At 38.5% G+C, this 25,993-nt stretch overlaps 1 protein-coding gene across 8 annotated transcripts; it reads left to right on the top strand.

Moving 5' to 3' along the window:
* Positions 1-1,324: 1,324 nt before the first annotated feature.
* Positions 1,325-25,127, top strand: tpm2 (tropomyosin 2 (beta)). 8 transcript variants are annotated; one of them, XM_081354694.1, is made up of 9 exons: positions 1,325-1,574; positions 3,208-3,333; positions 13,250-13,383; positions 14,082-14,199; positions 14,478-14,548; positions 15,189-15,264; positions 16,987-17,049; positions 17,841-17,910; positions 23,438-25,127. In XM_081354694.1, exons 1-9 carry the CDS (start codon positions 1,461-1,463, stop codon positions 23,518-23,520), a joined length of 855 nt encoding a protein of 284 aa, XP_081210820.1. In that variant the 5' UTR covers positions 1,325-1,460; the 3' UTR covers positions 23,521-25,127. The 8 variants fall into 8 exon arrangements, with proteins under 8 accessions (XP_081210820.1, XP_081210819.1, XP_081210818.1 ...); XM_081354693.1 differs by lacking the exon at positions 23,438-25,127 and adding an exon at positions 18,512-18,922; XM_081354692.1 differs by lacking the exon at positions 15,189-15,264 and adding an exon at positions 16,503-16,578 and having other exon boundaries at positions 1,342-1,574; positions 23,438-24,782.
* Positions 25,128-25,993: the final 866 nt, after the last annotated feature.

Below are 25,993 nucleotides of genomic sequence, written 5' to 3'. Positions count from 1 at the left end.
AAAAGTCATTGTAATCAATCTTATTAAAGACAACGTTATGATCTCTGGTGTCAAGCGCAACACTAAGAGCTAACAATACTAGCATAGCTAGCCAGTACCAGATGCTAACACGCTCACATGACAGAAGCGTGTGGTGTGCGGTCTTTGTACTATAATGTGGGATAAATCCTAATCAAACGCTTTAAAAATACCATTTCTCTGACCAAACAGCATGGTGGACTCAAATTATACATAAATGAAAGATTTTGATGGATTTACATGTACAACGCATGAGCCGAAACAAAGGTGTGCCTTCTTCATAAGCGGTGAATAACTGCAGGCTCAGGACAGGCCCAAGTTACAGAATCTGAATCAACACACACCGATGCTACATTTCTCTAAATTATGAACATCTATTCATCACTTCAGTGAGCTCATTGTTTCTGCCTTAAATTATTACATTGTTTAAGTTAAAACATTTGGTAACACTTTACAATAAGGTTCATTAGTTAACATTAGTTAATGTAATATCAAGTATAATGTATATCTAACATGAACTAACCATGAGCAATACATTGGTTGCTGTATTTGTTAATCTTTAATTTGTTTGTTCATGTTAGTTCACAGTGCATTAACTAATGTTAACAAGATTTTAATAATGTATTAGTAGCCTACATGCTGAAATTAACATGAACAAAGATTAATAAAAACTGTATAAGTGCAGTTCATTAATAGTCCATAAACTAATGTAGTTAACTAATGAACCTTACTGTAAAGTGTTACCATACATTTTTAGCTAACTGTGATTTTGTATGTACATTTCTGAAATATATAACTTAGACAGTTTCCTCTGATTACAGATCACTCTAAATTGTAATGTGGACTCGTGCATTTTCGGTAAAGCTGCTTTGAAACGAAGTGTATTGTGAAAAGCGCTATACTTTTTATTTTAATTAATTGAATTATTTCTCATTTGTCTAAAGACATTTAAATAAGAAGTTTAAACTGTAAACAAATTCAGCATTTTATGCACTGTGTTCATAAAGAAAAACAGTCCATGTCCAGGCAGTGAAGTCATCAGAGCACATACTAGAATCACAGCATCTTTAAGAGACTATGAGACAAAGATCAGTGTTAAAGCTGTGATGGATGCAGAGAGTAATGCATGATTACATCAGTAGCTGTTTTTATTCTCCGGCACTGAATAATCCTGACCTCTTCTTAAGTCTAACTGGAGAATGAGGATCCAGAGCCTCCCAAACATGGACAAAAGCTCAGGATCAAACGCTGAGCCCCTCCAGCGGGACGAATCAGAGCGAGGGGACGGCACTCTCCCAGACTCTTCAGAGAAGTTTCCAAAGAAGCCCAGAGTTCCTCTGGAGGGGTTTCCTCTCTGCTGTCTTCCAGAACAAGCTCTCCTCGTCTCCTCTTCTCCTCTTCTCTTTCTCCTCGGCTGCTAGCGGACACACAACACATCAACCATGGAGGCCATCAAGAAGAAAATGCAGATGCTGAAGCTGGACAAGGAGAACGCCATCGACCGCGCAGAACAGGCTGAGATTGACAAGAAAGGCGCCGAGGACAAGTGCAAACAGGTAAACGCAATCACTGAGACTCTCTGCACGTCCATGTTAAAGTTAGAGTCGAACGAGATGAAATCAGGACAAGTGTGAGGAGGTGTTGTCTAAGCAGTGATATAAAGGATTTATTACAAAATAATTCATAGCCAGAATTTAAAAATCAGAACAAAGTTTCCCGAGAGTGCTCACAGAAATCATATAATCTGACTTTCTGTGTTCTGTATGATGAGTGATCAGTAATCATGTGGTTATTGGCATCAACTTCCCTCCCAAAACCAATGATTAATCCCAGTTTATGGTCCAGCATTTGTGATACGTGGAGCTATTAATAGTCTTGTTCCTTAAGACCTGTCAATCATGCCTAACTGAAGTGGCCGATGCCAAATATAGAAGTGTAAATATGTTAGCATATTTCAGCAGGTATACTTTATTACAGTTGATTAAGAGGAGGCCGACAGTTTCCATCGCTTGACTGAACTCGACAGAGAACAGCTCACACGGGCCCTATTTTAGTAAAAGCCATTTAAAGAAGGCTTTTCCATCAAGGATACTGTCATTCTCCATAATGGAAGTGCAGCTGGCTTTTCCATTGGAGCACATGCATTATATGTCCATTTGATTTTGAATCAGTGATCTCAAGATATCTCATTAGATTGGATTGGTCATGTGCTCCGATCATTGATCTAATGCAGTTTTTGTTTGAACAAAGACTGTGATGTCCCGAAAGCCTGTGTCCCGATGGCACAACTCCCTCTATTCCTGTCCCAAGGCCTCTGCTGGTCACACATGCTGTCCTTGAGCTTTTTCTGGCCCGCTCCACCTTCATGAAATTCTTCAACATAATGGGATCAAGGCTCTGTCCCATCTGGAGCCGCAGCGTTTGGCGCTCCTCATACCCGTGTTCCCGAGCCTGTCCCGCTCCGTCAGACGGGCCGCTGGGACGCCATCCATCATGAGCGCATTGTCTCGGTTTATGAGCTGACCAATGGCTCTCTCCTATAAAGCTGTGTCTATTTCTGCAGCGGTATGGGCTGTGTGTGTGTCGCCGGCCCGAACTGAGCAATAAAGAGAGGCTGGTTTATGACACTGAGTGTGTGTGTGAGGATACAGTTAATGGGTTGTGGTTTGGAAGTTGACTCTCCACAGCTTCATATTCCCAACCAGACCAATGACCCGTTTATGAGACGGGATTTGGAGATCATCGTTTATCAGTCAGTTCAGCTGGAGGACACTTTACTTGATGGGGAATGATCTTCCAAAATGTGGAGAAACAAGTTTATAAAAGAAAACTGAATAATAGGCGAAACGCTTTTGACCACCACATTTTTTTCAGGTGTAAAAATGGCCCCTATATGGACAGTGAATTAATAAAGGGACTAAAAATGCAAAGGTTTCTACACAGGTTTATTAAGTATGAGTGTGTGTGTGAGCGTGTATTCGTGAGTGTGAGTGTCTGTGTGTGAGAGTGTGTAAGTGTGTGTGTTTGTATGTGTTCATGTTTTTCTAAATTGAGGAATTTATTTTCCTCATGAGGAAACAAGCGTATAAATCATTCAAAATGAGTTTATTTAAAAATGCAGAAAGTTTTGTCTGATGAGTATGTTCCCCATAAAACATGAAAACCCAACGTGTGTGTGTGTGTGTGTAGCTGGAAGAGGAGCTCCTGGCCCTGCAGAAGAAGCTGAAGGGTGTGGAGGACGAGTTGGACAAATACTCAGAGTCACTGAAGGACGCTCAGGAGAAACTCGAGCAGGCCGAGAAGAAGGCCGCAGACGTGAGTGACACACACACACACACACACACGATCATCATCACACATCACATATGTCTCTCATCAACCCGGGTGCAATTACACACTGCCTTTCTAAAGAACACACACCACTGACACCTCATTAGAAGGCTAAATATTTCGCATGAATCCCACAAATGCAAATTCAGGAATATTTCACCCCATAATTAAAAGAAAAAATTCTATTATGAAGCCTATAGAACCATTACGGATCACATGTGTGACCCTGGAACACAAAACCAGTCATAAGTCGCACGGGTATATTTGTGGCAACAATATTTTTTTTGACAACAATATTTTTTTATGGGTCTAAATGATCCTTTTTTATTTTATGCCAAAAATCATTAGGATATTAAGTAAAGATCATGATCCATGAAGATATTTTGTAAATTTCCTACCATAAATATATCAAAAATGTATTTTTGTGAGTGAATGCAGCAACATTGACTTCATTTGGGCAACTTTAAAGGCGATTTTCTCAATATTTAGATGTTTTTGCACCCATACCTCAGATTCCAGATTTTCACATAGGCCTAGTTATATCTCGGCCAAATTTTGTCCTATCCTAACAAACCATGCATCAATGAAAAGCTTATGGAAAGTCATCAAACTTTCTGATTATATATAAATTTCAATTTAACAAAATTGACCCTTGTTATGACTGGTTTTGTGGTCCAGGTTAATATATATATATATATATATATATATATATATATATATATATATATATATATATATATATATATATATATATATATATATATGTTTGTGGATAATAATACATATGTATCACAATGATACGCACACAGTATGAAAATCGTAATTGTCATAAAAATAGTCCGGTGTTCAAAAATCATAATATCCAGAGCTCGTAATGCGTTCAGCTCGCGCACGCGCGCCCTCGTGTGGCGGCCGTCAGTACAGCGCATGCGCAGCTCAGAGCTCGAGCTGTCAAATTCAATCATCCTGTCAGCAGCTGCTCTGGAGAAGGTGTCGAGCAGGATCATATTCTCAAACACTTCATAAACACTGTCAGCTCCTCGCATCAGATGCCGTGAGTGCTGAGACCTCACCAAACACCGGGTTCTGCGGATGGATACGACAGAGTGGGACTCACAGCAGCAGTAAAGGGTTAACTAACAGCTGTCATGTTTCCAAAGCTAAACACACTTAAAATAAAGAGTGAAGGTGAATTCATATTAAATCTCAATATTCAGTACTCTTCATAATGATGACCAAAATAAAAGTTACTTTCAAGTTAGACAGTGTACAGTAGGCTAGCCTACATTCTATGGCTGTGCAATAGTTGCTATTCTGTACCACATCTAATACGTTTTTGTTCAGGTATAAACTATATTGTTAAATATTAGTATTTTTGCAGTTCCCTTTAATAGGGAGCCCATCCTGCTCTAGCAGCATAATACATGACAATTATTAACTAGTTACATCTGAAAAACAAGTCACGTGTTCATGAGTGACAAGACTTTGGCAACCACAGTAGAAGAATATAAAATATATCTTTGCCTTGAGTTCTTCCTTTAAAACATGTGGTGTTTGAGTGTGTGTCGGGAACTCTCAACTCTGTGTGTGTTGTACTGTATTCGCACCATTAATTCGTGGCCAAAAAAGGAAAGAAATCAGAGGAATGCAGTGATTTGTTTACAGTGAAGTGACGTCAGGACTTCCAGTGCTCCTGTTCAGAGTTCACTGAAGGGATCGGGCTGAGGACAGGCTGACTGAGACGTCTGCTTTACGGTTGTCAAATGCACAGTTTGAGTACATAAGATTTAGACTGAAGGTGACCAAGATAAATACAGTAGTCTATGAGTTAATTTACATCTGAGTATTCATGAGCCTCGCTATGAAATAATTTTACTTTATTTGAACAAAATGTCCTAAGTTTTACACTGAGTCACTGTATCTCTTGTATCTAAACAGACAACAGAGCCAGGAATGCAGAGTTGCAAACAATCAGTAAATAGGATTGATCCAAACTCTCTTTGACAATGAAGGCGTACAATTTGAGTGGTTAAAGTCACAATGAAACTGAAGTAGAAACCTGTAAAGAAGACAGCTCTATACTGTGAGCTACGAGGTTGTTCATCGGTGGTGTTTGCTTATTTTAAAAATAATTGTGTTTACTAGTGGAATTCCTGGTGAAAAACTACATTACTTATGACGCTGTACAGAAATACCACCAATCAGAGTGTCGAAACAAGCAAACCTGGGCAAAAGATCTCGTTAGCTCCGCCCACTCCCATGATGCACTGCGAACGACAAGCCGATCTCCTTACGCTCTGAAAATACTGAAATATTTGAATAGATATATTTTGCATTAAACTTAAAATGTTCATATATATATATATATATATATATATATATATATATAATCAACGTTTTAAATGGGTAGTTTTATATTTCTCTTATGTTTAATTCGATGCTGTCCGCAATGCTTCATGGGATTGTAGTTTATTCAGTCGCTAAAGCCGCTCAGTTCAGTCTTGTACCTCTTTCATTTTCAAATACTTTTTAGCTTCAAATCAAAGTTTGTAGTGTTGTGATTGTCTTGGTTCATGGCTTATAACTCTTTAACGAAAACTTTATAAAAATCCCTATATGGATTTTACTACTAGTAGTCCTACTACTAATAATAATAGGCTAGTAATGATTTCAATATTTTTAAAATAAAAACTATAAAAAAAAATTTATAAAAATATATATTTTTTTAATTTGCATGTCATATGACCATTAACCACCGTCAGACAATCGTGAATATGCGAAAGTGTCGTTAAATTCTTGAAATATTAACCTTAAATATTGTAGGCTACTTCAAGTAAAAAAAATATTTTTTAACGTCAGGGGTTCAGCTCACAAAAAGTTTGGGTAGGCTACTTGTAATGAAGTATTCATACAGTCTCAATAATACTGTTATTTGTATTAATATTATTAAAAACATAAAATAGCCTGCTCACTTCAAAAAATGAGTTGTGCTTAATTTTAGTTTAGTTGATTAAGACGTTAGTGTTTAATAAGGTGGCTATTTACAAACATTATTACGAACATTTTCTGAATGAATAAACTGTGATGAATGCGAGCAGGTCCCCTGATAGCACACGTACATCTCTGAGACGTTTATTACTCATCTCCCAGACAGCAGGATAGTGTCGGCCCAGATCCGGCCCACATCCGGTAGGCCTGCACATGGATCACACATGGGCCGGATCTGGGCCGACTGTCTCTATGCTGCAATAAGTCTCTAAAAAGAAGGACATTTCCTGTCGGATGTTAAATAGACATTCAGAAAGCATCTTTAAGAGGCAGAATGTAAAACTGATCTTTAAAGATGTTCATCAGATGTTTGTACACAACGAGGTCACTCTCCGCTGGAACTAGACTCGCGTACCAGTGATTATAGTTTATAAAGTTATAAACATGGATATTTTTCTTACAAAATCACATGGCTTTGCTTCAGAAAGCCTTAACCCCCTGGAGTCGCATGGATTACTTTTATGATTTTTTTTGGGCTTCAAAAACTTCATTCACTTCCATTATAAAGCTGGGAAGAGCCAGGATATGTTTTAATATAACTCAGATTGTGTTCAGCTGAAAGAAGAAATTCATATACACCCAGGATGGCTTGAGGGTGAGTAAATCATGGGGTAATTTTCATTTTTGTGTGAACTAAGCCTGTAATGAGTGCTGAGGAGAATCCCTGGATCTGACAGCGAGGGGCTTTTTTATTGCAATAACAATAGAGGGAATACCGAGTCATACAAAACATTTGAATCTATAAACAATTTAGATCTTTCTGCATCTTGTATCAAAATATCAATCATACATCATGATCTAATACATCAAGTAGCCTATTCTTTTCAACAGCTGAGATGTCTTAACGGCTTTACAATTGTTCTGTATTGAAGTCAGAGAGTCGTAAAAAACCTTTAAGTCAGTCGAAACTAGTCGTACATTTTGCTTTATGTAGCCTATATGATATTTACCAAATAAAATTTGAATTTTATTTTTTTATTTCCAATAAACCGGTATCAAAATCCATAAACAAGACCATTATATCAGTTATAGTGACAAATTTGTAAAATACCTAAAAAATATACATAAAAACTTTGGAATGGATCAAAATAATTTGGCCTTCAAAAATATTTTAAAGTGATTTTCTTTGACTTTATTAGGAATTACATAATGATTCATATCTGACCACAGATTCTGAAAATGGGGAATGAATCTCCTGTCTCCATTTCATCAATGCGTTAAGTGAAACACTTGTTTCTTTAGCTGGTTGTGTCGTTGTGTCAGGGAGGGTCTGATCACCTGAGAGCTGCGCGCGCATCTGTTCACCGGCGTCAATCCGCTTACGCTGCTTCTCCCGCTGAGGCTCTGAGTCAAACACCTCTCGGCGGCGATTCATTTCGCTCTGAGCTAAACTTGACCGCTTCTGGATAAAAACACAGGAGGAAGAACTAAACCAAGCCGTGTTGAGCATGAACGCGTGATTATAGAGCGGTCTCGCTGCTGTCCTGCCCGTGTCGCGGTGTGTGTCGGCGTTGAGAGCGGTGTCCGCGGGCATGGCCTCGGTCACCTCGATAGAGGCCGTGAAGAGGAAGATCCAGGGCCTCCAGCTCCAGGCGGATGATGCCGAGGACCGGGCAGAAACCCTGCAGAGAGAGCTGGACCTGGAGCGGCAGGGCAGGGAGAGAGTGAGTGAGACACACACTGACCATCTCTTCACACACACCGGCCTGCTGCTCACCTAAAGCCTGTTCACTGCAGTGTGTGTGTCAGTGCAAGAGCAATAACAGTCTGCTGTGTGTGGGAAGGGGCCTTCACAGGCCAGGGGATTTCATGCTGGGGTCCGGGGCCACAAGGGGGAAAAGTCTGTAAAAAAAAAAGCCTGTACAAAAATATTACAAATAACACGAGTAAAATAAATATGGAAAAAGTTAGATAAAAATAAAAAATGTGATTGGAATAAAAATATTAGTAAATTAATAATCTATTAAATCGATGAATCTAGATTAAAATAAATAATTAACAATTTTGATTAATATAAATAAACTGAATTAGATTAAGTAAAAACTGCATTACTATAGTTGAGTGCTTAATAGAATTTTAGATAAACACTTATTTAATATTTTCTGTGTATAAATTGGGTGTTTGTAAAAGACATGCCTTTTCCGTGTTAGGATGAGGGTCCCTCACATGAAGATGGTCATATTCGGGGGTCTGTGGTCCTACAAACCCCTGTTGTAAGGTCTGGACGACCGCAATATCTTTATTAAACGCTCGTATTAGATGCGGATGGCAAACGTAAAACCGATGTTCTTCAGTGTAGTGTCATTGTATGCTCCAATTTTCTTAAACCAAATCAAAATTTCACTTTATAAACACATTATCCAGACATCAGTATCCATGTAGGTAGAACAAACAGTGAATGAAACAATATCAGCAAAAGAAGTTTGTGCTTGAGGTTGAACAGATGACACTTGAGCTAATGCTAATGCAGGATTAGAGTTCATATGGAGGCCAGGTGTGACGCACAGACTCAAATCATCTCTCACATCAAACTTAAGCTCTTTCTATGACATGGACCTATGGATATGTCAAACAAGTGGTCAGTTAAAACAAGGGATTATGCAGTTTTCGTCCTCCTGAAGGTGGACACTTGAGTTCATCTGACCCAGAACAGGATAATCCTCTTGTGTTCTTGTCATCCGGTAAGAGAAGTGGTGGTTGTTTACATCAGGATAGACGGCAAATAGACCTTAATCAGGGTAGCGCCAGATTTCATTTCTGACAGGAGCGAAAATAAGGGACAAAAATACAGTGCATTCAATGTGTTGTGCTGTTGTTCAGCTGATGACTTTACAGACAGAAAAAAAGATTCAGTCGACAAAATCTCAGTAAAACAGTTGTGAAAATGACATGTTCTAGCACCTTTATATAGTGTGTGCCATTGTAAAGACTGTACGTCTATTCCTCATTCTCATTTTCATCCGTGTTAAATTCAGTATGGCGTCTAACCTGACTAAAGTCTGCCAGGGTCTGAGTTTAACGGGGGCTTGGGGCAAAATTGCCACCAAAATGAATAAAAATGCCTCCAAAAACCAAGATATGGTGCAAAAAGTCTCCATGCAAGTTCTTGTTTTTGCAGTATCACACGAGCAAGAGTGCTGTTTTCCAGATATCAGCGCGTTTGCAAATGTGATATTAATTTTATACAACAATTTAACAAACAATAAGTTAATAGGCTATTAGATGATCAAATTAGACTCAATTCAGTCTGTTTTTGCTCTGTTTTGCCAACAAGAATACATCCTAACATTAGAACCATTGCGTTTCTCAGAACTACACGATTTCAGTTTCGTTACTGAATGAATCAACGTTTTTGAATGAATCGTTCTAATGAATGACTCGGCGACTCACTCACTTGAATCAGCCGCTTCGAACCATTCACTTGAGTGACTGATTCAATGACTAACTTGAGACAATGATTTGCCGCCACCTACTGGTGCTTTTAGTATCATTTAATTTTAGCTGAGTGACAAAGATTGAATACTGTTTTTGTTTTCAGTCGTGATTGTAACAATAGTTCTGGTTAAAGAAATAGAATGTGTTTAGAAATAGACTATTAAGAGCGAAATATGAGATAACATTGTAAATGTAACAGCAGCCGCATTGCATACAGTGTTGTTGTCCGTCTTTTTTTCCTCCAGGGCCTCTGTAAAAAATGAACATGAAGAAGAAAATGCATAAAAAGTCAGTTTTCAAAACTTAGTTTTGGTTGTGCTTTGGCTCTGAACAGCTCTAAAATATAAATCATTATTCTCTGTTTATCAAAGTGTATTTGGGTAAAGTAATAATGAGTAATCTGAAAGTAGTCTGAGATTTAATTGCCTAGAAAGTGAAGAGAACGTTACATGTGCACAAATTACGGCTAGTTACATGAAATGTTGATGTTGGGAACCAGAGCTTAATAGCAATAGTTTTCCGTGTGTGACTGATCTGACTGAGCTACAGGATCAGTAACATGATTTACTGTTGTAGAACATTTGCTTTTCCAGTAGGCCAGAGCAAAAGTGTCAGATATGTTGCTTAGATGTTTTATTTTTGTATTTTCACCTGGATTTTGCAATGAAAACAGCTATAGCGGGTGGCCATGGCCTTAACCCACAAAGAATTAGGCCACCTTTGTACTGAGCACTGTTGTTTTGCTAGTACAACTATTGTTGTAAGGGTTTATTAGATGGATGACATCAGACCTGCCCTACAGGCGTGCTGTTTTTCTGCATTCTTTAAAATGAGAAACTGACCAAGCATTTAGTCATGTCCAGTGCATGCTTTATGTAGTGATGTGGTCCAATGTTCCCACATTTGACATAGTAATTGCAGTGTTCGCATGTAGTTAGCTATTAAAGACTTGGACAAACAGTTGACACAGTGATCTCAACCCTCTTTACCTAGTGAGCATTTTTAAAGTTTAACTTTCAAATCCAGCAATCCATGCATTCAGAGAGAATGTTACTGTTACTTTGTAGCCACAAAAAAATTGGGATGGGAATCATAACAATTCGTAGGGAATGCATGAAATGGTAAAATGAATAGCTTGAATGCTATAAATGTCACTTTGGATAAAAGCATCTTTCATTTAAATGTATTGTGTATATATGTAACAATTCTGGTTCCTTAACGGTTCAATCAATGTAGTGATTTTGAGAAATAAATATTTTGAAAAAAAAAAAAAAGTTAAATCATAAATCTCACTCAGCTCAGAGATCCACTGGTTGACGATCACTAGTTGATCTGATTGGTTACGTGGTAGTTTGTGACGTCAGAAACACCAGCGATTTCAAACCGTGTTTTTGAGACTGTCGCTGCCGTTTTAAGGAGAAAATACTCGACGTGGAACAAGTGTGTCGTGCACGTGCTGAAAAGTGAAGCTAAAGCATTCGATCGCCCCCTGGTGGCTGTCTGCAGTATAGCACATAAACTCCGGCCTCTCCATGTAATCGAATGGGACACGAGACAAACCCAAAAAATCCAATTACACTTCAAATAATTATTTTCTGTAGATGGTTTCTGTCCTTTTAGGTAGTTCTTATCACACAGACGTATGTTCAAGTGTTTGTTTTTCCATTAACTTTGGTATTAGTTATTTGATGCTATAAAACGCGGTGTGACGTGATGATTGACAGCTGTGTTAGCGAATGAGTGTGCAGGAGTGTGAGTGTGGGCGGGACCTTGACACCGAGGCTCCACTACTGCACAGACTCTGGCTTCGTTTTTTTTGGAAGACGCGTCGTCCATCTTTTATTCCTGTCTAGGGTTTGGAATCAGACCACACTACAACCCTGTGTGTTTCGCGTTATAGATTAGTAAAAGTGTTGTAGTGAATAGTGGTGCAGAAAACATTGTCACTGTGTTTTAGTATTGTGTTTTGTCTTTTTGATGAACACTTTTTGTCATACAATGGAGTTTAAAGAAAATGTATAGTTCACCCAAAAATCATCATCATTTCTGTTAATAATCCCAGATATAGGTTCATGCTTAAAGGCCAACTGAAGTGGCTTGATACGCACAGCATTATTCAATGTGTTGATGTAATTTCCACTGAAACAGGAAGAGAGGGCGGGGCTTATCCAATATCTCTTATTAACATATTCATACTAAAAGCCAAAAAACTTCTATTTCAATTTAATTTGAATATTTAATGCATAATTATGTACATAAAGAATCTTAACGGTTTCTAAAAAAAAAATTATTCTGCCTGAAAAGACCATAAACACTACAGATAATGTTCGAAGTATCAATTAATGTAGATGCATGTATCTTAAAATCTATTCCTGTGCGTCATATCCCCCTGAGAGGAGAGATTTATGTATTTTTTGTCTGGAAAAAATCCTCCGATGACGTAAAAATCGTCATTTTGCGTCATCGGAGGATTTTCTGTCCAGAGGCTAAAGACTACAGCCAGTAGATGGCGTTGTTCCGCATGTTTTCAGCCCGCCCATAGAGGGTGGGATCTCACTCACAGAATGTACACAGTATCAGCCGTCTTTCTTTGGAAGCTAAGCTAGCATGCTCTTGTTCTGTGGAGAAAGCTGAATAGTAGGAGAAAGCTGAGTAAGTAGGGGTAACCATCTTCCTTTTCCCGGACTTGTCCGGCGGGCGAGACTGTTAAAAATGTCCGGGATTCGGCTTTTGCGTTCTGCGGTCGCCATTCATTGTTTACATGCACACCTCTCGTTTCAATCTAACTGAATTAATTCCGATCGGTGAATCTGACTGTAGTGTTTACATGAACGCTAAACAAGTGATCGGTTGATGTGCGTTTTACCCTTGCTAAGAAAATTCCCGCTCCTCCGTGAGAGATGCGAGACCCGGCGCGTCTCAGTAATGAAGCCACCGGCCTCGCGCCATTCTCCCGCGGCCGTCAGCCTCGTCCTGCTCGCCACAGTAAACATGATGAAAGGCGACTGTAGAACGCAAAAGCCGAATCCCGGACATTTTGGGTCTCTAAATCCCTGGCAAACTCATCACTTACTTAGGCTAGCCTTGTTGTTTTCAACTGTGCTCTCTAACCGGTAGGCGTGGCCTACTAAGGCAGCGAAGCAAGTGCATTCTGGGAGTTGTTGTCTTTCATCCACATAAGCCAAAGATACATTTTCTGGCTTTTCTCAGTCTAGAAAGCTCCAAATTCAAAAATTTCTCCACATTTCTTCTACTTAAATGACCTTTTTTAAATACACATTCATCTTCCCAGAGGTGAAGTATCCCTTTAATCGAAAGATTTTCACGTCACATGTCGCCATCACCTTATCCAAACAGTTGTTGGCGAACCGCATTTGTCCAGCATGTGTTGCATTGAGTGGTGTTGCTGTGCTGGCAGGCGGAGGCGGAGGTGGCGTCCCTGAACAGGCGTATCCAGCTGGTGGAGGAGGAGTTAGATCGAGCCCAGGAGAGACTCGCCACTGCGCTGCAGAAGCTGGAGGAGGCCGAGAAAGCTGCGGACGAGAGCGAGAGGTGCGTCCTGCTCACACTCATTCCCTGTTATCACTGTTAAAAGCGCTATATAAATGAAGGGGACTTGACTCCACACCTTAACCACACATCTGGGCTTTGTTCACAGCCGCAGTGTTTTATGTATTTGACTCGCATCCATTGTTTAACATGAACAGAAATAGACAGCAAGATTCAAGCCAGATTTGTAGAATGGTTTCAAGTAGTTTTTTGGTCATTGGAGATCCATCCAGTGTGCCTTCATCCCGGGACACTGGGATCGACTCCAGCATTCCCGATGACCCTACATAGGACAAGCGGTTTGGAAAATGGATGCATTTTTTTTTTAATACTTTATTTATTAGTTTCAAGACAATTTTACAACAAAGCAAAACAAAAGACAAAATCATCTTAAATCATAATACCCACAAAACAAATCAAGGGTAAATAAAAGTGTGGCTTAACAAAACAATGAAAGTGCGCATTCCGCATGATCAAAGAAAATTTAACTGAAAATGAATGCTGGAAATTAGATTCAGTCTAGGTCAGACAATAAAACATGGATGCATGTTTTTCCACAATACTAGCTACTCTCTTAGGTCTCTTGGTAAAGTGGACAGTCAGTACTAGATATCTTATGCACTGTGAGAACCATGAGGAAATACCTCAGCCCTGTTTAGTCTGTTCATGGCATTGCCTGAATGTGTGCTTTTCTCTCACAGAGGAATGAAGGTGATAGAGAACAGAGCAACGAAAGATGAGGAGAAGATGGAGATCCAGGAGATGCAGCTGAAGGAGGCCAAACACATCGCTGAGGAGGCGGACCGCAAATATGAGGAGGTGTGCATGGCACGGGTTAAACGACTGCTGGTCGCAAGGGGATTTACTGGCTGCTGAATTCTGAATGGCCATCTATGCTGTGGTGTCCCGAGCTCATATAGTCATTTTGTTGTTGTTTTAGTGCTGAAGATGGATCATAATACCTAAACTTGAATTATTGTTTATTGGGGATTGACTTCCTTCTTCTTCACTTGACTTTACAGATCTTTGATATTTGCTATTTGACTGTAATAAATGAATAGCTGTAAAATGGTGTGTATTGGTGTGTGTGAGTGCAGGTGGCGCGTAAACTGGTGATTCTTGAGGGTGAGCTCGAGCGCTCTGAGGAACGAGCTGAAGTGGCTGAGGCGTAAGTACATACAACTCTTTCGTTGAGATTGGACTATTGCATTAGTATAAAACATCATTAAATAAAAACATCAGTAACCTTGTTAGTCAACACAGTGGTGTCTGTAGTCATTGATATTTCTGATACACTTTGTTTTTTACTAGCACTGACATGATAACATGAACAGGCTTAATCTGTGTTTGGATAACTGCTCCTTAAACTCCTTGCTAGAATACAGTGTGAACAAAAATGTATTGGTTTATTCAAAAATGTGTGGAACATGTATGTGTATATGTGCCCACATTATGATGGTAACAAAAGTGCATTATAAATGTGTTTGCATGAATAACTGAGTTTGATATGCATGTCTGTGGTCCAGCTAAATGATATTATCTCTCAGTTGTCATTTTGAGTGGACTTGACAGACCTGATCTCTGTCAGAACTGGAAGGTAAAATTCTCCAGGATTCCCACAGTCTTCAGGGGCTGCAAATGCTCTGTAGTTAGTAACAGAAGAGCGCTCAGGGTCATTGAACAACAGCAAGGTTTCTGATTGTCCTTTCTCCCCGTTTTCCAAATGCATGCGCCGTTGTTCCTCATCCCGTGTCTCCCCCATTACCCCCACCCCCCACCCCCCACTGGCCTGTTGTGGACTAACCCAGTCGAGTCAGGCAGCTGGAGGAGGAACTTAGACTCATGGACCAGAATATGAAATCCATGATGGCCGGAGAGGAAGAGGTACTGCCGAGAGACTGACGTAGCGTGCTAACGCCGGCTTCTTTATACTTGTCCTCTCTTTCTGAGGTCTGTGACCTCCTCTGCTGCTCTTCTCGGCTTTATCCCTGTGCCAACGAAACGCATCTTTTGCAGAAAGTAAAGGGGCCTCAACTAGAACCTTAGGGAATGCCACACTTTAATTTCTGCTGTTACGTAACAAATAGCTTGGAAAATGATTGCTTTTTCAGTATTTGAATAAACATATAAAAGTTATGGAAGCTTGTTTCCGCCACAAAATAAAAAAAAGAAAAGATAATTGCGACTTTTTATCTCACAATTGCGAGTTTACATCTCGCAATTCTGACTTTATTTCTCAGAATTGCGTGATATAAAGTCAGAATTGCGTGAAATAAAGTCAGAATTCTGAGATATAAAGTCAGAATTGTGTCTTATAAAGTCAGAATTCTGACTTTTTTTCTCGCAATTGCGACTTTATATCACGCAATTCTAACTTTATATCTCAGAATTCTGACTTTATATCATGCAATTCTGATTTTATAACACATAATTGCGAGTTTATATCTCACAATTCTGACATCTTTTCTCAGAAGTGTGAGATATAAAGTCCAATTCTAAGGGGGAAAAAAAAGACGGACTTTTTTTTTTTTTTTTTACCTCAGAATAGTTTATATCTCACAATTCTGACTTTATAACACGCAATTGCGACTTTATATCATGCAATTCTGACTTTATATCTTCCAATTGTGTGATATAAAGTCAGAATTCTGAGATATAAAGTCAGAATTCTGAGATATAAAGTCAGAATTGCGAGATATAAAGTCAGAATTGCGTTATATAAAGTCGCAATTGCGGGAAAAAAAGTCAGAATTCTGACTTTATAACACGCAATTGTGACTTTATTTCACGCAATTCTGACTTTATATCTCGCAATTCTGAGAAATAAAGTCAGAATTGCGAGATGTAAACTCGCAATTGTGAGATAAAAAGTCGCAATTATCTTTTATTTTTTTTTATTTTGTGGCGGAAACAAGCTTCCATATAAAGTAGTCATTATATTCTACATTGCATGGACTTCTTTTTCTATAAATAGTGGTTTGTGAGCAACATTCAGGACTGTGATTGTTCCATTGAGGTTGGGGTCTCTTTAGCTAAAATTGCTGCCTTTCCTGTCTTCTCAAAGTGCTGTCTCTCTCCTCTCCTTTTCCCTTTCTTTTCCTGCATCTCTTGCTGTTGTATAGCAAATCTGGTGACCTTGAGGAAGAACTGAAAAATGTCACCAACAATTTGAAGTCCCTGGAGGCCCAGGCTGAGAAGGTAGGCAGAGACTCATAGCATTTGTCAGCGTTAAAGCCGGTCCAAATGCCCTGCTGTTCACTCTGTGTTTGTGCTTGTAGTGTTGTTCTTCGCACAACATAGTATTGTGTCACACATATGTCTGAATTTTAAACCAAACTTAAAATGAGATTCCCCTTGTTAAAACAGCATTGTATAGAGAGTGAGATAAGCCAATGAAGTGAGCTCTTTTTAATCAGTCCTGTTGGTCAAGTAAAATATCTTTCTCACACTCACCGTCTCCATAGACTTCACTGCCATCTCTCTTGCTAAGCTATGCATTGCTCTTCTTCTGATTTCAGATGCAACAATATATGTGGCCTATAAATATTTTTTGAAATATTGAATGACTGCAGCATTAATGATCTTTTTTTTTTAATTATTCCCCAGTACTCCACAAAGGAAGACAAATATGAAGAGGAAATCAGAGTACTCACTGACAAACTCAAAGAGGTGTGTATTCCTTTCACTATACTGAAATTACACTGCTCCGTCACTACGTGTGCATATTTCAAATAAAGCACTGTTCAGACACAATGCTTTTCAGCAGTTTTTGGACTTCAGCCGCTCTGAAATCCAGACATGGACAGCTCATTATTAAGTCATAATCTTCCCTGCTTTCTCCCTACTATGGTTGGGATTAGGTTTCTGACCAATCAGGTTGCAGTCTCCCCAGTGTTTGAACCAATCAGAAGCAGTGCAGTCAACATTCGGCACAACACCAGTCTCAACTGTGTAGTGCTGGTGAACTTGCTCTGGGCTTGTGCGTTTCTATCCTGTGATAAACACGACGCGAGCCACTCTGAATTCGACACTGTTATATGTTATCTTCCTCCAAAACATGTTTATTGTGTTTCATGAGACGCAAGTCATTTATTATATATTAAAATTATTTTATACAGTACTTTCTCCTACTTTTCTTAGTGATATTTAGTGCCAGTTTATCAGGAAGTGACAATTTTGCTCTCTTTGACTCACTTTGGATGGAAAACCAGCTACTGGCAGCTCCTTTGAAGGCATCTGGAGTAAAACAGCTCTATATTTACAAAACATCTGAACTGGAAGCCATGTGACCTGTGTAACAGGATACTGAAGTTTGCAGAACCCCCATAGCACTGTTGTTCATGTAATATTGCTGAAGTTATCATTTAGTCCAAATCGACTATTGGAAAAATTACCATAGTAAAATGTTCTACTGTCTTCCGCTCAAGAGTTCATGAGAACGTTGGTTTTCCTTTCCCTAGGCTGAGACGCGTGCCGAGTTTGCTGAGAGGTCTGTGGCGAAGCTTGAGAAGACCATTGATGATTTAGAAGGTACACCGTCACGAGTTATTGCCTGTAAATACTAAACTAAAGACAGAATAACAGCAATGTTTGGACTTTGTGTGTATTAGCAGTTTTGATGACTCACTCTTCATAACATGCCATTCCAATTATAACTTCCCTTCCATGTTTTGTCAACCATAATTAGTAATAGGAAAATGGATAAACTGTTCGGCATGAGCAGAATGAGCTGGTTTATACTAACATTGCCTGAAATGGTGAAGGCGTGGAGTGTGTTGGTTTGGCAGATGGGTCTGGTGTCGTTTTGATGCACTGAAACTGCATGTCATCTGTTTTTTGGTGAGGTGACTGACACCTTAGATGTTCAGTGAATGAGTAGACGACACGCGAGAGCATGTATCGTGGGTTTTGCGGATGAAGTTTCATTTCCGAGTGACTGATCAAGATGACTCTGAGTGAGGATTGCCGTGCCAAGGTTTTCTAACCAAGATCTCACATTGTTGTAGTTGAAACTGGCCTCTGTGGTTCTCCATCTGACGGCATTATTTTGTCTTTTTCTGCTCATTGTTTGGTTTTGTCTGTGTGTGTGTGTGTGTGTTCTCTGCGGTCGTTCCTCTGGGATGATGCACAGATGAGGTGTACGCTCAGAAACTGAAGGGCAAAGCGCTCAGCGAGGAGCTGGATCTGGCTCTGAACGACATGACTACCCTCTAAACGCGCTCTTCTCCGTCTCATCCTCATCCTTCTCCTCTTCACTGTCCACTTGGCTAGTTGTGTTCTGTTTTCTTCTCCATGTGACTTTGAAACAGACATGGGTCTGATGGAGGTCGGGCTGCAGCTCAAGGCTTTCTCTCCTGATTTTGTCATGATCTGTAATGGAAAGGTCAGCATTGTGTGTTGCCCCCGTTCAGCGGTGGTTGATGAGCCTGATGTTTAGTGTCTGTCAGCGTTGACTCTTCTCCACTGCACGTCTGTGTCGTATGTGCTGCTTTACTTTATCCTGCTGCTGTAATAAATGTCCTAAATGTCTTCTTTCAGTTTCCTTCTGTGTCTTGAGATTCATTTGTTTGCATGATCACAGATTTATCATCCATTTTATTTGCGAGAGTAAATAATTCAGGTAGTGGTGAAGAATTTCGGTGAATCATGGGTTACACTTTATTTTCAGCAAACTATAAGTTACTTTGCAAGTACATGTCAACTAAATAGTAGACTGTCAGGTTAGGTGTTAGTAGAATAAGCTGACATTAAGTTGCAAAGTTACTTGTAGTCAGTATAATGTCTGTTGAGGAGCATCGAGATAAAGTGTTAGCAGATATTAAGCCTCTGGTGCTCTTCGTGTTGCTGTCAGTCAAAAATGACAAAAGAAAATGTATTTCAATGAAATGATTGTACTATATTTTAGTTCGATACTGTTTTTTATTTAATATTTTGTATTTTTAGGGGATTTGATAGTACTAGATTATAGTTATACTTTTATACATTTATTCACTTTCTGAGAATGGACCTGAAATAGAAATGTCCAACTTAAACGGTCATAATGCTTTGGATCACAGACGATCACAGACTTCAGTTTGGTGTCTTTATGAGCCTGTTTACACCTGGCCACTTAATGAGTTTTCTCAGATCGGATAGCTATCTGATTTATCAAAACGATTCCATTTACACCTGGTCACATAAATGTGTTTTTGCGAAACGGATTTAAATCCGATCTTCAATTCCCGTGCTATATGCAGATTTAATGGAGTGCCCGTCACAAAAGCAACAGATATGAGCTGCATTTTATTGATCATCAGCTAAAATTTTCTAAATCAAAGACCGCAATAAGAGAGAGCGGCAACAGCCCTGGTAAGATCATTTCGTTTCTTTCCTTTTAATGATGATGATTGTGTGTTAAGCGTCTGCGACTTACTTTCACTTTGATTTACGATAGTTTGCACTTTGGCTTAATGAATAGATGCTCAGCTGCTCATCTGCGGTGATGTGTGTTCCAGTAGTGTCGTCATATCTGGCAATAACATATAGCCTATAACACACTCTCACACGTTTATATTTTAGCATTTTTGGGAGGAGTACAATTTACATATGTGGTTTCAACAACCAGATGCATTTACACTTGTCCAGTTTCGTCTGGAATGCGTCTCAGACCTCCTCCTGAAGTGGTTTGAGCGATCGGATTCAAATCCGTCTCGAATGCTTTTCGGAGGGCATTTACACCTGGTCTTTCACGATCTGATAGCTATCCGATCTGAGAAAACGCATGAAGTGGCCAGGTGTAAACAGCCCCTATAAGACGACACTTGGATTAAAAAAGATTAAAAAAGTTAACTTGAAAAAGTTATAAAATGTTACATTTATAGTTGTGAAAAAAATGCACAAAAATACCATTACATTTTTTTTATATGAAATACATATATTTTGCTAAACGTGTTACTCTTAAACTGTGAGAAAATCAAAGCAATAAATCTAAGCAAGCTGTGTTCCAAATTTGAGGTCGATATTAAAAAAAAAATTGTTTGTGTGCAGCACCAAACATTTCCAATAGATGAAATTTGTCTCGCATTCATTTCCAATGCGCTCATTTCTGACCGCGAACAATAAAAGTGTGACTATTGCCTTCAGGACCGTTCAACCTTTTTTTTTTTATTATTATTATTATTTAGCAAGTGTCAAAAACCTTTAGCAAGTTCTGTACTGATGATGTAAAAAAAAAAAAAAAATAAGAATAAAAAATAAGAATAAAAAAATAAACACAAAAATGTTTTAAAGAGTTAGTCTACTGATACTGTAATGAGAGTTAGTTGGGATGTAGTTGCACATTTATTGCAGTCAGCAGAATGTGTAGAGTGTTCCTGACTCGTGAGTAAGTGCTTAAGAACAGACACTGTGGACGGCACTCAGAACACTGACAGTAATATATATTCCTTAATATCTTTAGGACCATATACATTCCTATTGTAAGAAATCTCCGGCGCAATTTCGGGTTCATGCAGACTTTAAAAATATGGCCATTAGACAAACTCTCAAGTGTCTTCCTAATGCTAAGAGAGACATTACTAACACAACTAATGTAAACGAATCAAATAGGTTTTTGATAAACTGTATTTGTATAATAAAAACATCACATCAGTAAAAAAGCATTTTAAAATGTCTGGACTTTGTCTGCAATTAGAAAAACTCATAGAATGAATCCCTTAAAGGGATAGTTCACCCAAAAATATAAATTCTATCATTAATTACTCGCCGTCCCGTCGTTCCAAACCCGTAAGACATCACACACAAATTAAAAAAGCAAAGCAATCGTGTCTCTTCAGAAATTTTGGACTAAACCGCTCAATTCATATGGATTCGTTTTACGATTTCTTTATGAACTTTTTGAAAAAGTGGTAGTTGCATATCTGTCAATGGAGGGACAGAAACCTCTCAGATTTCATTAAGATCTTCATTTGTGTTGTGAAGATGAACGAAAGTCTTACGGGTTTGGAGCGACATGAGGGTGAGTAATTACTGACAGAGTTTTCATTTCTGGGTGAACTAACCCTCTAAAGATCTTCTAAAGCCTGTATCTTTCACTGTATTTTTACTCGACACACAACAGGATAACACTTTGAGAATGGTCATAGGCTTAGTCTTCGTCTCTGTCTATTCTTTAATTTTTTTTTTAAAGCCATTTTAAACATCAATGCCATTATTGGAAGAAATCTATTTAATCTGACACAAACATGTTTATGTGTCGAACAGTGACAGCTGAACTATGGCCAGAAAAGGCTTGTATGGTTGGATATGAACCGTGATCCGCTTGGCAAGTGTTTTGTGCAGAAACTGTCGAGTGTGTTCGAGCCCTCATCTGTGTTGTGTGTGTGTGTGTGTGTGTGTGTGTGTGTGTGTGTGCGCGCTCCTGTATCCGGCAGTGCAGGGATTGGATGCAAACCTATTGAAGGGCTTTCCCTTGCATGAAATCGGTCAAAAGTGAACTCGGATCCACTCAAAGCTTAATGACATGTTCTTCGGCACGCTTTTTCATATTTATCACAATGAACACTAAGGTCAGAAACATGCAAAAAAAAGTGTGGCGAACCTCTTCAACATCATGAACGTCCATGCTCGGGTCTGCACGGATTACTCTGGTGGAGTTACCTTCAAAACTCAGACTTGATCAGCAGGATCCTCTTCCAGCCGTTCTTCTGCCATAACAAAAGACCATTCATATTCATTTCAGCTACGCAAAGAATTCGAGATGTACTTACATTGTGTTATAGATTGCAGTCGGACTCATTTCAGAACATAAAGCACAGTAAATGAAGCCTTTCTGTGACTTCAGCTTCAGTTTCAAACCTAGAAGACTGAGTGATACAATGCCTGATGTCATTGTTCTCTTGAATGTGCTATTACACAGCTTGAGGTGTTCAAGAAAGTAGGGCTAACTAACTCAAGCAAGTTAGTTGAATAACCAAGGTGTCCTTGTTACAGTTTAACATTTAAGTTCTGAGTAATATTAATTAACTACACGTTAACTGAAGTTAACCCTTCTGGTATCATCTCAGATGACTCTTTCAAGAGCATAAATCAGCTGTGGTTGACTAAACCGGACAGATGTTATTACGTCTCCGGTCTCTAATATCAACTCAACACCCATGGGTTTGCAGCCTCCAGAACAATGTTATCGTTATTACACTTCTGCCATCGTTGAGGTCAGGAGTGACTTCTGTTTGTGGAGTTTAAAGGATTCACTGCATCTGAATGTGCTTTTCACCGTTATATCTTGTGTGTGGCTAAATAGAAAAATTAATTTATAGTGGCCAAAACTAATTGCCTAAACTCTTTACAAAGTATGTTTATCCGGGGAAGTTTAAACCACAAACCTGAGTGTATCAAAGCTCTAAAGGAGAAAAAAAAAAAGGTAAATCTGTGGCTTCATATAAAACTGTATTTTACTGCTGTTGAAATCTCTATCCTCTCTCTTTCTTCCTTTCATCTTTTTGACTTCTCTGTGTTTGGGCCTCACTAGGTTTTTACATTTTGGTATATTGCATAAAAATACTGAATGGAAACATTAAGATGTGAATAACACTCGCTTGAGGTGAAACCTCTTATTTGCTGAGTGTTCATAAAGTCCAAAGAAAATACATTTGCAGAATAATTTCTGAGGTGTGCATCGAGGTCATGTGACTTGGCCTGAAGTCGTAAGAGAAAAAACTTCCATTTCTGTTTTATGTTATAACCAGCAGTGACGATCTTCTTGTGCTTTTGCAATATTCCTGGGGGTTTTTCCACAAAAACTTTGATGCAACCACAGAAGAACAAAAACTTTACAAACTCATAAAAGGCTCTGATAAATGGAATATGGGAACCGAAAGATACTGTAATCCATGGGGGGTTTATCATGAATATGATAAAGGCACAGTTATATATTACAGGTTTAGGTGCAGTTCCTCTCATTTTTATAGTTCCTTTATCATAATTGTCAAGATTTGATTTTATGTGATACTTTTGTATTTTCACTAGGTTGTGTATCAAGGCTGTCTCACCAAGTGTCTTTCTGTTCTCACGTCTCCAGAGAAACTAGCCCAGGCCAAAGAGGAGAACCTGAACATGCACCAAGTGCTGGACCAGACCCTTCTGGAGCTCAACAATCTATAAAGATGAAGTCTTACAGCGACGGCCTGGCGCTCCGGCTCTCCTGGTGCAGATCTGGGCTGTCATCAGTCAATGTCGTAGCACACACTTGCTTTTTTCTTTACAAACAATGTCTTGTACTAGTAGCAAAGCCAGCAGTACTTTAAACAAATCATTATCTTGGATTTTTAATATTTGTAATAAATTCATTGCGACTGTCTAATTTGGTTTGATTTATTCTAAACATCATGTTTACTACAAATGTTGTTTCCTCCAAAGTCAACGTTTTGACCTGAAAAATGCTGTAATTCTCCACTTTGGACTTTGGACCATACCAACTATTTAAAAGAAAGTTTTTGCACTTTTGAGGTTACGACTTTTTAAGCTTTTTCATTGATTTGTACCAAAACGCTCAACCTGTGAGTGTAACAAATGTGTCTCAAATCACCTGTAAAGTTGCATAAGGAATGCTCAGTATGCAGTGCTGCAAACTTGTGGCCTTTTTGTGAAATTTGCTTTTCCCAAATGCAGAATATGTTTCTGACGTGGATCTCGTGGGGGGGAGGGTCCAAAAATTTAATTGTGCTGATGTACCCTTGCTTGTCCAGGCCTAAATTAATTAAAAATGTTGTGAAAAAGCATTAGGCGACAATAAAGCATTTGTCATAATGATATAAAATTGGGCCTGTATGGCATGCTTATGTTTTTGACTCTAATGTTTGCAAACTCTTTTGTCGATTTGACAGATCTGACCAAATCTGTGAAGCGTCCTGTAAAGCACATTGAATAACACACGCTACTCGAGGTGATGATCATCATAATACTAATGATGGGGTTGCATGACGGGAATGATGTCACTTTATGTGAAAGAATGCAATGGATTTGATTAATTGTGGGATTTTTTTTTTTTTTAATACATGATTTAGAGTCTCATTGTTTAAAACTCCTCTAATGCAAACCACTATATAGTAAATCCTACAAAAATCAATGGAATTATTTGGTATATAAAAGGGATATAGTTTAAGAAACAACGTCGGGGTCATTCAATGAAAATGTCAAATGTAACAAATTATTCTAACACGCCTTTTTAAATAATTTCTTCAATTTAAAGTAGCCTCACCCATTTATGTATCCTATGCAATTGTTTGAGCTGTTTGATTAAAATGATTAAAGTAATGAAAATAGACCTTTGCCTTTTGACGATATGTTTACATGCCAATGTTTTGATTGAAAAGTCATCCTCAAGAAGTCCGACAGGTGACTGATTAAACACTGAATTAACAGTTTATGGAGCGATTAGTGAATGTGTATTTGTGCCTTGCCATAGTGAGTGTTTATGCACAGCTTTAGTGAGGAAAACAGATGTACACTTAATAAACACTGCTGTGCCTTTGCTCTCATGTTTTTTAGTCTTTTAGGTGTAAGAGAACCCCTTAAAACCCTCAATAGTAAATAACCATGGAAAGTCAGCAGTTGCTGGAACTCAGACCTCCATTTCAGTTTCTATTTTGAATACATTTGCAACGTTAGCACAAATCTGTATGGTGTGTGTATTGATGTGAAGAAAAATGAAGGCATTTTAACATAAGGCTGCAACATAAAATGTGAAAAATAAAGAGGTCTAAATACTTTCTGAATGCTGTGAACATGTTAGCTACAGTAGGTGTGGCCATGATGAATAATGTTTTTGATAACTATTACATTTGACTGACACATTTATCCAAGGCTGCATTTAAGGTATAGCCTACATTTTGCAATCCCTGTCAGTCAAACCCGTGACCTTTGTTAGCATCTTGCTCTACTGTTGCATTATTGATAACAGGACTCAGAGAATCTTTCTGAACTCCAGACTTGATCTGGATACATGCAACAAATGCTTGAACAAGTTTTCAGAAAAGGGACTAAATGAGACATGAGACTAAAACATGCACTTTCTGCTCTGACTAACGTCCAGCACTATTAAGCACAGATGCCCAACATTCAGATTAAGACAGACAGGACATTGTGATAGAAATCCTCCATTTACAAAAAAAAAAAAAAAAATTCACCTAGTTTAACTTCAGTTGCTGCCTTACATTTCTAAGTACAATCATCTTGGTTGGTTGTATAAGTCATTTCAACGTAAATATTAAAGTGACTTTAAAAATCGAGTTCTCGTATAACTTAGAAAAAAAGTTGTTTAAATTATGTTGATGTGTTAAAGTAGTGTAAAAACATACGTTGCCATGACTTACTGATCATATAATTTATCAAACCGTTGTTGCATATATAATATTAACTTTTATAGTTCTATTCATGAGATTGCATTCTTCCATTAACCCTTAAAGCTACACTGTGTAATTTTTTAAGTTGATTCTTTGCAAAAAACACTTTGTTCTTTCAAAATGATATGTGCTCATTAATGTACAATTACTTCTACGGTCACCAACTAATCAAGTATTCTCGTAAGTGTAGAATCTGCCATTTAGAATACATACGAGCGAGTCGCTCGAATGGC

Source organism: Scardinius erythrophthalmus (assembly GCF_964197995.2).
Source record: "Scardinius erythrophthalmus genome assembly, chromosome: 23".
In the NCBI taxonomy this organism is placed as follows: domain Eukaryota; kingdom Metazoa; phylum Chordata; class Actinopteri; order Cypriniformes; family Leuciscidae; genus Scardinius; species Scardinius erythrophthalmus.
The sequence above is the reverse complement of the archived record's forward strand: the minus strand, read 5'-3'. Positions and strand labels throughout refer to the sequence as shown.